This window comes from Ochotona curzoniae, unplaced genomic scaffold (genome assembly GCF_017591425.1).
Source record: "Ochotona curzoniae isolate NIBS_2020 unplaced genomic scaffold, NIBS_Ocur_1.0 scaffold_4505, whole genome shotgun sequence".
NCBI lineage: Eukaryota > Metazoa > Chordata > Mammalia > Lagomorpha > Ochotonidae > Ochotona > Ochotona curzoniae.
The window spans coordinates 56,997,185-57,011,006 of record NW_024467118.1 but is presented as its reverse complement, the minus strand read 5'-3'; the positions used below and the strand labels follow the sequence as shown (position 1 = coordinate 57,011,006).

At 39.8% G+C, this 13,822-nt stretch overlaps 1 protein-coding gene across 1 annotated transcript in view; it reads right to left on the bottom strand.

The window, feature by feature from the left end:
• TNKS (tankyrase) overlaps positions 1-13,822 on the bottom strand; it is a 161,831-nt gene that overhangs the window by 29,972 nt on the left and 118,037 nt on the right. Inside the window, exons 14-17 of the mRNA XM_040965836.1 lie at positions 12,541-12,686; positions 9,788-9,953; positions 8,048-8,267; positions 7,609-7,718 (exon numbers count right to left, since the gene is read on the bottom strand). Of these exons, the coding sequence (XP_040821770.1) occupies positions 7,609-7,718; positions 8,048-8,267; positions 9,788-9,953; positions 12,541-12,686 (642 nt within the window). The remainder of the gene's footprint in view (positions 1-7,608; positions 7,719-8,047; positions 8,268-9,787; positions 9,954-12,540; positions 12,687-13,822) is intronic.

Genomic DNA, 13,822 nt, shown 5'->3' with positions numbered 1-13,822 from the left:
TGTCAAACTTTTCAAAATCCAGTGTGTACTCACTGCTTTTCTGCTCACTGCTTTCACTGCAATCTGATCTATTTACTCAAACACTTGTCTCAAAGACTTTCAATGTTTTTTTTTCCCCCTCAGCTTCCAGGAAAGTAACTAACAGAGCATTTTACAAAAATTAGTTTGTTGTGTGCGAAATGATTTACAGGTGCAGGAAATGTTAGCAGAAGACACACTAATAACTTGGGCCTGAGGTAATGAGACTCAGAACTGTCGGTTACAGAAGGCTACATTTAAGACATTTTGAAAGGAACACAAAATTAGGGTTAGACAAATTCACTCCATGTAAAGAAAGAAAAATGAAAGTAAAAGATGACGACGCTGGGGGTGGGATTGGGGTCAGTGCCCAGAAAGTGAAAAAACAAAGGTGGAACCATTAACAAAAAGCAAGTGGCAAGAGTAAAGTGGGAATGAAACTTTAAATGAGGCTCACTTGAGGGAGGTAGAATCAGAAGTAAAACAATGATGCTCTATAAACAGCCTGCCAGGAAAGGCCGGAGGACACACAACTGGGCATCATTTATTTATCTGCTTACTCTCCCTGACCCACTCAGCTACCAATCAAACATTTGTTGAGTGTCTACCGAGGGCCTGGCATTCTGAAGAGAAACTCTAGGGAGATTATAAAATGGAATATTAAATTAATAGTTGTCACTACTTGATAAATGAGCTCACTAAGAAAGGGAATACAGGATAAATCCTTGAGAGTATATTTTAGAAAAAGAGAAAGCACAGTCCTAAGAGGGGGCAAATGGGAAATAATTGTAGAAGAACTGTAAAGGTGCAGAATGATAAAAGCCAATCCAGAAAAAGATGCAAAGCCAAACTGTTTCTCGTGATGAGAGCTCCACACAGCAACAGTTCTCAGCTCCTTCCCCAAAGTCCATATAACAGATTCAAGACAACTGTGCATGTGTAACATTGGTTCAACAGTGAGGCTCTATAGAATAAATACTGAAAAGCTGCTTATGTGTTTCCACATTTACACATGTTAGGTGCTATTAGTAAATTCTTGGGCTCTCATTCAAACTCAGTATTCTTTAATTTTGTATGAATGGTATAATTGTGTTTCTTATGGATACATTTTCTTGTATACCCTGGTTATTACTGGCAATGAACTCAAGAGGTATACTGTTGGTTAAAAATACATTTCTAGCACATGCTATGGCTGAGATGAGTAAACTCCTAAGAACAGTTTCCACATTTGTTCTGATGATATAAACTTAGAAAACAAAAACCAGAACAAAAAGCTGCATACTTAGGAGAGACTTCAGAGAACAGGTCAGTTTCGGTGACTTGGTTGGGATTAAGCAGAATCTATAAAATTGATTCTATAGTTTAACTGTCATCAGGTCTTCTAAAATAAAACGTGAAAACAAAAGTACCATATGTGACACTATCAAAATCTAACAAACACCTTACTTAAAGGTTATTTTTGGGAAAAAAATTTGTTCAGTTAGCCCAAATGCATGGACTAATCTCAAGTTTCTCTCCAGTGGAGTTATACATTAATTAAACTACTTTTGATGACTCCCATGTTTACTGGAAGAACAATATAATTTGGTATACTAATCTTTATAGCCTTTTAAAATTAGATAATGCTGGGGAAATGATGCAATTTTGGATGTGTGTGTGTATAAAATGAATTTTATGTCTCGTATGCATGACTGAGCTTTCTCTATGCTGAATTGAAGTTTATTCTTAAAGAAGCCAATTATACATTGGTTAAATTTGCTAACAAACATCTGAAAGAACAATGAACAAGAGGAGGTATATGATTACCTAAGTAGGCAAAACCCACAATTCTCAAGATGTTTAATTCTTTTAAAAACCTAAACCAGTAGGAAAAGATACAACTAAAACTTAAGGCTGATAAATTCAATCAATAAGACACAGTTCAGCTGTTTTTTTTTTTTTTAAATCAGATGTATTTTTTATTCGAAAGGCAGAGTTACAGAGAGAGGAGAGGGAGACATGGAAGACAGGGCTTTTCTGTTGGCTGCTTTACTTCCTAAATGGGTGCAATGGCCAGGGCTTGGACAAGCTGAACCAGGAGCCTACAGCTTCTTTAGGGTCTCCAGGTAGGTGGGAAGATCTAAGTACTGGGGATATCTTCCCCTGGATTCCCAGGTGCATTAGCAGGGAGCTGCATTGGAAGTGGAGCAGTTGGGACATGAACAGATATCATAATGGGATACCAGGAGGCAGGCAAAGACTTAACTTGCTTTATCACAATGCTAGCTCTTCAGCTACTCTATTAAATCTGCAGAAGCAATAGTCTGAACTGGTAGGTCTTGAAGAGAACCTGAAGACTGGTGGAATGTTTCCAGGGGAAAGAGCCAATTCAATATAGCTTCAGAGTCTAGCTTCAACATAGCATGCCTTAGATGACAAATACAACAAGGAAATATTACGAAGGCTTTAAGGCTATAATTTAAATCTAGAGAGGTGGAAAATAAGAAGACAAATGTCCTTGGGCTCTGGTGAAAGCCATTTAATTGTACAGAGGCTTTTTATTGCAATGATGTCATGAAATTCCCAGAAGATACATTTTAGAGAAGACAACGGGAAATGAAAAAGAGGCGAGAGAAAACTAATTGGGCCAATGATTTATTCTTATGAGAAAACAAAACTGCATACTTTGTGCTAATAAGTACAGATCAGTACTTTACATTTATGGAAGAGAAAATAAACAGCCCTTTCGTTGTAACGATATGTTAAAAAAAATACAAAGCCCTGTACTATAAAGAACACTAAGGAGAACATTACATTCATGCAAATTCTCATGAAATTTGCAACCTATACCTGAGCTTCTTTCTCTATTTGCAAAAGTTAGGGCAGCAAGTGGTTTTTACATTGAGAAAGGTTTGAAGAAATAAAGGAGACAGAGATGCTTTAGATGAAAAACAGTAAATAGTAAAAAAAAAAAATCAGCAATAAATATAAGCACAGAGCTTTTTGAAGCCTCTCATGTATATTATTACTACTTTCAATAACTGGAAAGGCAGAGTGAGGATGGGAGAGAGAGAGAGATCTCTCACCCACTGATAAACTTCCCAAATGTCTGCAACAGCCCTGTCTCGGCTAGGCAAGGCTGAGTGTCAGGAACATCTGCAGGGCCTTCCCCTGTGTGACGGGAGCCCGAGCACTCAAGCCATCATAAACTTAGCACACATCAGCAGGACACTGAATGAAAAGCAGGGCAGCTACAACTCCACCTGGCTCTCCTATAGGAGATGAGGATGTCACAAGCTTTGGTTTAATCAGCTACAATGATCCCTCTCCTGTTTCTACATATTTTATGTCTAGTCAATTAACTCATGCTAATTTAATAGTGATCCTGAGCTGATTACAGATTACAGATTACTCCTAAGGCTGTGAGATACAACAGTGACACACAGCTCTTGTTCTAATTGTGGCAAATGAGTTACCCATAAATGGGATTACATTGCATTTTTATACTGCTTTAGGTTAGAGGGTCCCTCTTCCACATGCATGGTCTTCTCTCATCATTATAATAACCCTGAAAAAAGTTCTCAGCATCCAACTTTCTCTAGTGAGAAAGTCGGCAATTAGAAAATCACAGGCTTACTGGGCACAAGAGCTAAGATTATCTTCCAGGTGCTCATATCCCAAGTTTAGGCCTTCCCTTCTTACCCCAGATACATGCAAGATCTTGACGGACTTCTACAGTTAGAAGATACACAGTGGGTTGATTAATGAAAAAGACAAGACTCATCTGTATGCTGCCTACAAGAAACATACCTCAGATAGAAAGTCAAAAGATGCAGAAGCATACTCCACGATGACAGAAAAAAAAATGAACAAGTCACCATTACAATATCAAGCAAAATGGATTTCAATGCAAAATTGTTTAAAAGACAAAGAGGACCTTTATAATGACAAAAGGATAAATTTAAAATGAAGATATGACTATAGGGCCTGGCATGATGGCTCAATCACTAAATCCTCACAATGGAGTGGCCAGGATCCCATATGGACACCGGTTTAAGTCCCAGCTACTTCACTTCCCATCCAACTGCCTGCTTACACCCTATGAAAGCAGTAGAGGATAACCCAAAGCTTTGGGACCTTGCATTCTTCTGGGAGATCCAGAAGAATTTCCTGGCTCCTGGCTTTGGATAGGCTCAGCTCTGGTCTCTGTAGCTCTGGTTTCTGCAGGATGGATGATCTTTCTGTCTATCTCTCTATATTTCCACAACTGATCTGCTTTTCCAATAAAAATAATTTTTTATCAAAAAAAATCTTGCTGGACTAAAATACAAGAAAAACTTTCCTGACAAGATATAAATGGGCATGAGCAAAAGCATTCACGTAGAAATCATTTGGTAACACAATACTTAAAACTGCTCTCCATACTGCTTTATTTCTAGTGCAGAAAGATAAACTGCTACAAAAAAATTATATATATTCTTCAAAACTATTATTTTAGGACAAGCATGAAATATGCACTATTTGGCCACACGACTAAATGTGGATTAGAGCCCTACAATGTCATTAAAACATCTAGCTGAGGTATGTATGCAGTAAGAACAAAAAAGGAACATGGGAAAGATACACATAAAGTTCATACATCTATGGATAATAAAAAGACAGCTATTTATTTCCCTTGTACACAACAGTTATATCTGTTTTTTGGGGATCCAAATTAAAGGAATACAAAGTAGCTTTTTAAACTTTCATGCAGAACTGTGCCAACATTAGTCCTCAGTTTAAGTCAAATGACTGAAATTGAGAGAAACCCTGCTTTGATATGGGCACAGTTTTACAAATGGCATGAAATACGATTATGTTGGAGAGCCAAGATTCTCAGTGGGGAGGATGACCTCCCTACCAATTAAGAATCAGAAAGGCAGGAGAGATTCATGAAGGGAGGACGCACCCATGAACACACAGCAATGGAAATAACAGGGCAATAAGCTACCCAAACAGGGCAGTTATTAAGATGGATATTTGAGCTTTAAACTTAGAAATTTAATTAATCTATTAAGCCAATGAGGTAAAAATATCTACTATAAACACACTATGTAGAGCATTTGCATTCTTCAGAACAAGATGAACTGAGCTGGAACCAAACACTCTTCAGAGAGCGAAGAATCTGCAGTTTCTTTTCACTTTGGTGAGTTATCTTTGCTTACAATAGGGTGGATTAGATAACCAACAGGATAACATAAAGAGAGAAGGTGAAAAAGACGTTCGTCATTTCTTCTCCCTTGGAGCTAAGAAATAAGGGCAGGAGCAGGGGTAACGGTGAAGTGAGCATCAGGACAGGACAGCGGGTTACTGGAGAGGAGCTGGAATGTACTACACTGCTCCTCGGGCAACGCCAAGACAGTCTCCAGATAGCGCCACCAGCCAGGCTTGCCGTGCAGGCTGTGTTAGATGTCAGCCATGGCAAGGAACCACTGTGAATTGTATTCCCTTTATATGAATTATCCAGACACAAATGAGGAAGAGGTAACATATCAGTCTTTTTCCCATCAGTAGAGTGGGAATTACTTAACAACTTAGTCTTACTTACTTTATCCTAGGGGATAGCTGTAAAGCTTGTGAAAGGAGATGACTGACGGACTAGCATGTCCCTACATCTACAATGTAAGAGATGATCAGCTTCAGTCTAACCAAGCTGCTAGTGTAATCTGAGTTTTGTTAGATGAGGTCATTACTGTAATTCCATTGTCACCATCTGGCCTTTCTCCCTGGTGGCTCACAGACAACATAACAGTGATTTAAACTCCAATGATCCTATCAAAATTGTATAAGCTCTTGACTGAAGCTTAGCGAAGGGAATTAGTAGAATATAGTCTGGCAAGGGTGGAGAATGTCCTGCGCACTGGCTTATGGGACCTGCAAAATCATACGGTCTGACTGCCAAGACAACTGCAGGCAAGACCTGAAATTCAGGAAGTCTACAGCAGGTTAATTTTTAAGCTGATAATTTTATATGGCCCACAAAGTATGCTAATAGATATCTAAATGCCTTTTGCAGAAAAGAAAGAGTCCCCATTTCCCCAATATGGAGAGATAGTTCATGTTAAGTATTAAAAATTAGTTTCCAAATGATGCATGGTTTTAATTATAACTGAAGAGTAAATGACTTACATATAAAATATACAAAGGCACTTCATAAATATCATGAAAAATGGAAAGGTGAGCTTTTTGTGGCACAGAAAAATTTAGAAATCGATGTAGAGTTTTCATATTCCATAAACTGCTAGTTTTGCTTTGTTTTTAAATCTGAAAGTCAAAGTTACACAGAGAAAGGAAAAAAGGGAGATTCTGATGGATTCAATCTGGTTCATCCCTCAAATGACCCCGTACAAGGGCAAGCGTTGGCCAGGCTGAAGCCAGCAGCAGCGTAGAACTCCAGCTGACTCTCAGAGAAAGCACAGACCTGTGTACTTGGGCCATCTTTTGCTGTCCAGCAGGCAGGTGGATAGGAAGTGGACATGAATTGGTACTCTTATGAAACTTTGGCATCTCAAATGACAGCTCAACGTGCTGTGCCACAATGCTGGCTCCTTCCACAAATTTCTGAAAGACCTCTTACAGTGTAGTTAGCAGCAAAGAGTTACCATGCCAGCTCTTCTGTAGAAATGCTTGTTGTTCAGTAAAACTGAGAATACATGCAAAGGAAAATTTTTGAAGGGAATTTCTAACACTTAAAATTGAATCATTTCTGAATAGGAAATTGTGTCTTCTCAAAACGATTTTAGTACCAATAATATATTTATGAAATGTGATAACTTTCATTATTTTATTTCCTGTCTGTCCTAGTCAAAATTATGTTGGTTTGTTTTCCTTAAGGGTATTCCCACTCAGATCTGCTATTTTCCTGAAGTAGGACTACTAGCTTCTGAGGAATGGACAAGAAACCATGAGGATATTCTCACTGTGAAGAGAGCAGAAGGCAAACTCTAGAGATCAAGGCACACAAGCATATGAGTCTTATTTCTACTGGAGTGAGTCAATAGGCCTGAGCGAGCCTTGGCTATTTCTAGACTAGTCAGTTCTGCCAAATTGGCTGCAAGATACAACAAGAAAACACTCCTTTTGCTCTTATAGATGCTGATGAGAGTCTCTGTGTTGGGCAGGATACCTCAGGATTTCCACGGTGGGCTTTTAGCTAGACAGTTGAACTCTATAAACCATATATAGCAATTCTTCAACCAAGTTATTTGAGTATTTTGAAGGCTGCTGATAGATATAAGCCATAATTTTCACTGCTTCTGGCTCTGTTGGTTTATAACATCTACTTCAGGTAGAACTGAAATATATTATGTTCACAATTATGAACAGCACCTACTACACAGCTATTATTGTACTAGATAACATGGAGAGATCAAAGTTATGAAAGGAATCATGATTTGCTAAGAGACAGTTAAGCTTAATGGGGAAGGCAAGACAAAGCTTTAAATATGAGATTAAAATTCAGACAGATTAAGTTGCTGGCTAGAGCTCAATCTACTTATTGCATATATTTAATGTGGTAATAAAGGGGAATTGTAACAGAAATATTCTAGACTTTAACTTTAGCATGCTTACCCCATAAGATGCTGCATTATGAAGAGGGATTAAACCACCCTTGTCTTGGGCATTAACATCTGCTCCATGTTCTAGAAGATATTCAGCTACTTCCAGGTTATTGTAGCCTGCTATTAGAGTCAAAAAAGATAAACATGTCAGGTTAGAGGGAGAAAACACACACACACACACACACGTAACAAATAATAGGAATCAAAAAAGCTGAAGTCTGAGCACTTTTTGCTTCAAAATCTAACACTATGCTCAGATAATTGAGAGCCTTCATTATAAGAAATTATACGAAATTAGGTCAATCAAAAGCATGTTACTATGGTCCCCTATGTTATCCTCAGCACTGTTTTTTGGTTGTTGCTGTTTGCTTGTTTGTTTTTAATATTTTTGTAAACTGCTTTATCTCTAAGAAAGGACAATGAGACTTGGAGGCCCCGGTGACACTTACCTGCCAGGTGCAAGGGTGTAGAATTTCTGCCCTGGGTGTCTCTGCAGTTGATGTTCTCTGGTGTGCAGAGCTTCTGCACTCTGGCCAGGCAGCCCTTCTTGGCAGCATCCAGTAGGGCAGCATCCCCTCTTAGCAAGTCCTGAATATCCGTGTCTCCTTCTTTTACCAAATCTAAGGGTGTGTTTCCATCTCTGTTCTTTTTAGTTGGATCTGCTCCGTGCTACAGAGAAGAAAAATCAAATGGAGTTTGCGTCTCAGATAATGTCTTTCTGCTGGCAGATGAGTAGTTAGGTATAAATGTGTGTGTGTGTGTATTTACTTTATTTAACTTACTCTAGCTCTACTCATTTGATGAGCCTAACATTTACATAAGCATTTGAGGGGAGGGAGGAGGTAATTTCTTGTTTAATTTCACATATTGTCACGGGGGAAGTAGGGGGAATTGTATGTAGAATTAAAGGAAATAGTGTGTCAAATAAGATCCTCTTGAGTAGCGTCATGGAGAAAATGAAAAGGTTGCTGGGGGGGTCAGGAACCACTACCAAACCACCCCCCACCCCCACTAGCCCAACCCCCAACACTCTGAAGCACAACATATCACCTACCACCCCTAATACCAATTGCCCTCTAACAAACCCACCAAACCCTCCTTACATGTCATAACCAAAAAAGCCCCGGAAAACCCAACCCCCCTTCCAGTCTATTGCACACCAACCCCCGTCTCCCCCCCCATAATATGTACCCACAAAAACATAAAAACCAAAACCTACAAACGTATAAACACCCCCCCCACTTACACGCATCCAACCCCCCAACCCATCAACCCCCCCCACAGCCAAGACCCCACACCGCACTGCATCCCTACCCTCCAAAAACAACCTCTTCCACCACCCTCCAATATCAAAATCCCACCACACATCCCAACTGTCTCCCTCCACACTTCCTCCCAAAGAACCTCCCCTTACTCCTCTCCACCACCCCCCACCCCCCATCTCACCCACAATAAAATGACCCCAGAACCTTCACAATAAAGACTCCCCTCCCCCGTATCCGCCAAACCAAACCCCGCTGTCCCCCCCCCCCCAACAAAAATCTCACTCACCCTATCCTCCCCCCCCTGTACCCCCCCCCCTCTATATCTTACCCAAATAAACACTCAAACACATGCCCAAACCCTCCCCCCCTCCCACCGCTACCCCCCCCCCACCAATTAAAAACACTAACCCATCCACTCCTAAACCAACCCACCCCCCACGCCAAACATACCCCCCCCTCATACAAGCCCCCCATATTAAACCCCCCTTCCACCCAACACACCACACTACCGCCCAAGGACCTCCCCACCAAACAACCACACACATAAAACCCACCACAAACCATTTCAGCTCCCAGCCAACCAACAAGCCCCACTCCTACCGCCTCCCCCTACCCCAGTATCCATCCCCCCCAAAATAACCCTCCCCCTCAAACAAACAAAGACAACCGCTAAACATCGGAAATGAGATAAGCCATGCAAATGGGTCCAGCTCCTGTTCTAAAATGTAATCAGTTCAGAAAGGCATTCAGGCACACCTAACGCTATGTATAAGGCTCACAATATCATACTTCACCATGCCCCCAAAACAGAATGTTTGAGTCTCTATAATATTTACTTACAAATTACTCCAGCTCAATTTTAAGTAATACCCGAAAAGCACACAAAATGAGATGATATTGTATGATTTTATGTAAACCACATACTTTTAAAAGGAGCTTGCAGATTTCATATTTTCCTTTAGCTGCTGCTTCATGAAGAGGGGTAAATTTCCACAGGTCCGCCACATTCACAGAAGCCCCATGCCTTACTAAGAGCTCAGCTACCTCATAGTGTCCGTAAGAACAGGCATTATGAAGAGGCACCAAGCCACTAAACAAAAGAAAATTAAAGTTACAAAACAAATATCAGAGTTGAACTGTTTTTTGTAATAAAAATAATAAATGTTTCTACGGCGCTGACTATATTAAACACCCATTCAAAAAGAAGTAATTCCCATCTGGTCTTTCAGCTATAGCCATCTACTTGTAAATAACTACAAATTCAGATTTCCACCTTGATCAGTAGAATAATTTCAGGGAGAAGTAGTCAACTAGTCAGCAATTGGATTTTATTTCTCCCAGATTTTCTTCCATCTGGATTTTTAGTAAAAAAAAATGTAAAGTTATACAATATACAATGTAATTCATAAGCCGTTAAAAAACAAAAAGATTTTTTTTTTTTTATTAGAAAGGAAAATTTACAGAGAAGGAAAGACAGAAAGATCTTTCGTCCACTGGTTCACTCCCCACGTGGCCCTAACAGCCAGAGCTGAGCTGATCCGAAGCCAGGAGCCAGGAGCTTCTTCTGGTCTCCCACAGGAGTGCAGGGGCTCAAGGCTTTGGACCACTCTCAACTGCTTTCCAAAGCCACAGGCAGGGAGCTAAACGGGAAGTGGGACAGCTGGGACACAAACCAGGGCCCGTATGAGATACTAGTGGATGCAATGTGGGGACCTTAGCTACTAGGCTACTGTGCTGGGCCCTAGATCTACCTTTTCTTTTAATCTGGTAGTTTCTGTGCACCAGGTAAAATCGAGGTGATCCAAGTGAGTCAAAATGTATTCAGAAAGGAAAACAATGATGGCAATTACAAATTCTTCCCAGAAAAGAAAATCTCATTGATGCCACTTGTATCAGCAAGCTATAAAGAGTGTAAATTCTGATTAGAAGGCAAACTGGCATTTTAAAAACACAGATACCCCAATCAAAAGGGTAAGTTCAAGTTACATTTAAGACATGGTAAAAACAGGTGTCAAATGTCATTTTATTGGATGGTTTTTGCATTCTTTGTAAAAAAATGCTTTCTATGAAATGTAATAAATTGAAAATAAGTGACAGAAACAAATATTTTTTGCTCTCCAATGCACTACAAATTGACCAAATTAGTGATTTGGCTAGTGAATATTCATGTCTGATGTATCACTAAAAAAATAAGCACATACATAATCTGTAACTGAAGCTTAAAGTGTTCAGTTTAATTCTCCACAGTTTAATTCACTCTGCTATGCAGTTACACAGAAAAGTGCTGGCTGGTTTTAAGATGATATAAAATAGGGGTCTGGCACGATAGCTTAGTGGTTCAAGTCCTTGCCTTGAACGTGCTGGGACCCCATATGTGCGCCGGTTCTAATCCAGCTCCCTGCCTGTGGTCTGGGAAAGTAATCGAGGACAGCCTAAAGCTTAGGGACCTTGCCACCCGCATGGGAGACGTGGAAGAGCTCCTGGCTCCTGGCTTTGGATTGGCTCAGCTCTGGCCATTGCGGCCACCTGGGGAGAGAACCATCGGACAGAAGATCTTCCTCTCTGTCTCTCCTCCTCTCTGCATACCCACCTAATAAAAATAAATAAATCTTAAAAATAAAAAGATACAAAATTAACTTAGAATATGGAAATCATTTAGCTAAAACTCTTTTTTTTTACATTTCTAACTAGCTTCCATGGCAGCTTTATGTAAATAAGTTCAAATAATTTAGACAACTAATATAAAAATATAGAATACTGGAATTAACAATAATAAAATTGTATTTCAGTGATACTCCTTAGCTTTGGAATAGGTGGCTTCTTTTTGGAGGATATTATATAGATTTAGTAGCAAAAAAAAGATAAAATAAAACAAACCTCAAAGGGATAAGCACTGAATTACAAACTAAATAAAACATTCCAAATATTAAAATAAAATACTACAAATAGGCATTAACAAGATTAGGTGAATGATGAGCCATTGGGTAATAAATGATAAAGCACTTGGTGAAAAAAGAAACCACAAAGCCAACTATACAGAATGGCATCACTGTTTTGTGCTAAAAACTGCCACCACTGGGGCTGGGTGTGACAGCACAGCAAGCTAAGCTGCTGCCTGCAATACTAGCATTCCACACTGGAGCACAGGTTAGAGTCCTGGCTGCTCTACTTCCAAATCCCTAATGTATCTGGGAAAGATGTGGAAAATGGCTCAAGGGTTGGCCCTGGCGAACCATTTGGGAAACCTGGATGGGACTCCAGGCTCTTGGCTCCCGCTTATCCCAGACCCAGCCATTGTGGCCATTTTGGCAACAAATCGGTTGGATGGAATATCTCTCTTTCTGTGTCTCCCTCTCTCTGTAACTTGGTCTTTCAAATAAAATCATTTTTGAAAAAATTAAAACCACCACCACCACCACAAGCATCCCAGTATTACACATTCATTTATTACTCACTCATTTATTACGTACTCATTTATGCTACTGAAATATCTGCATTAGTCACAAATTAAATTTAATGTATATTTCCAGTAGGTGGGCTGACAGGAAATTTCTACTTTCCATACTGTCTATGTTTATAATGTTGTAATTAGTTTTAAACAAGCAAAAAAGACTAAAAGGCATTAGAAAAGCAAGTTTTTGCAAGACATGGAGAGCTGAGGCGTGGCACGCACGTACCCTTTGTCCTTGGCATGGACGTCCGCACCATGGTGTAGCAGGTATTCCACGACCGACACGCGGTTATAGCCTGCCGCAAAGTGTAACGGCGTGGAGTGCCGGCCCTCTAGGTCTCGGCAATTCACATTTTGAGGGCTGCAAAGTTGCTTTTTTCGTTACACAAAAACAAAAAAAAATTAACATTCAGAGATTTTACCCTAAAATTATATATCTTACATAAAAATCATTTTCTGATGACTGTTTCCAACAATCAAATAACACAAATAATGTAGTGATCACAAACATGGTGTATCAAGTCATTCAATATTTGCCAACACTTCCAGCCTAAAATCATGGTCAAACAGAAAAACCCCCTTAGACCAAGAAAGGCATTGACGCCTTGTATTTCAGCTTTCGAAGTCTTTTCTCCCGGGGCTTCTGCTCGCGGTACACGTGCTTACACAGCATGCCTTTAGCCACACTTTGTTCACATGAGGACAACTCAGGCTGACCAGAGAACAGAGTTCTGGCCTTTTCATGAATCAGACAACCAAAAAGGTTCTGGGAAAAAAAGTTTTTCTGCTTGGATCACTCACTGGGTCTTCTGACCTACTGCAGCAACGCAGAGGACAATACAACACAGGCATACCGTGAACAGTGCTTTGCATCACTTTTAAAGTTTAACTCTCAAGTCAAACTGATTTTAATTACACTCTAACTTATGGTCTTTACTTCCAGCTTCCTCGACTTACTCTCCAAATCTATCACCTTTGACTCTTCGAGGCTACCACGTCTATCAAGTGTTTACAAAACAGTAGGGAGTCAAATAAGGAATGCCAAGCTGTATCACTGCTGGTAACAGGTGAATTATAATACCAATGCTTTCTAGACACCAATGTACAGTTTATGAAGAACATCATATTCTTCCAGCAGGACACTGTTATCTATAAAGATGATCACTATTTCCTTTTGATAGTTCAGTCATACACATTTAAACAGCAGGTAAGGGAAAGAATAACAAAGACTTCAAGCTTATTTTGCTGATTCTTAATTTCTTGATCTTGTTGTTATATAATGTATCACTGCCCGCCTTCTTAAGTGCCCAAATTCAGGGCACTGGTAAGAGGAAACAAAATAAAAGGAAGAAAAGGAAAATAAATAATAGAGGAGTGGCATTTTCCTGGCCACAAAGAAGGACGGCAGGACGTTTCTGAGCACTTGGCTGCCACTCTAATGAGTTATCAGTATAGAAACACTAAGAATTTGATAGACCTCCATTCCATTTCTACAGATCCTCAGCAGG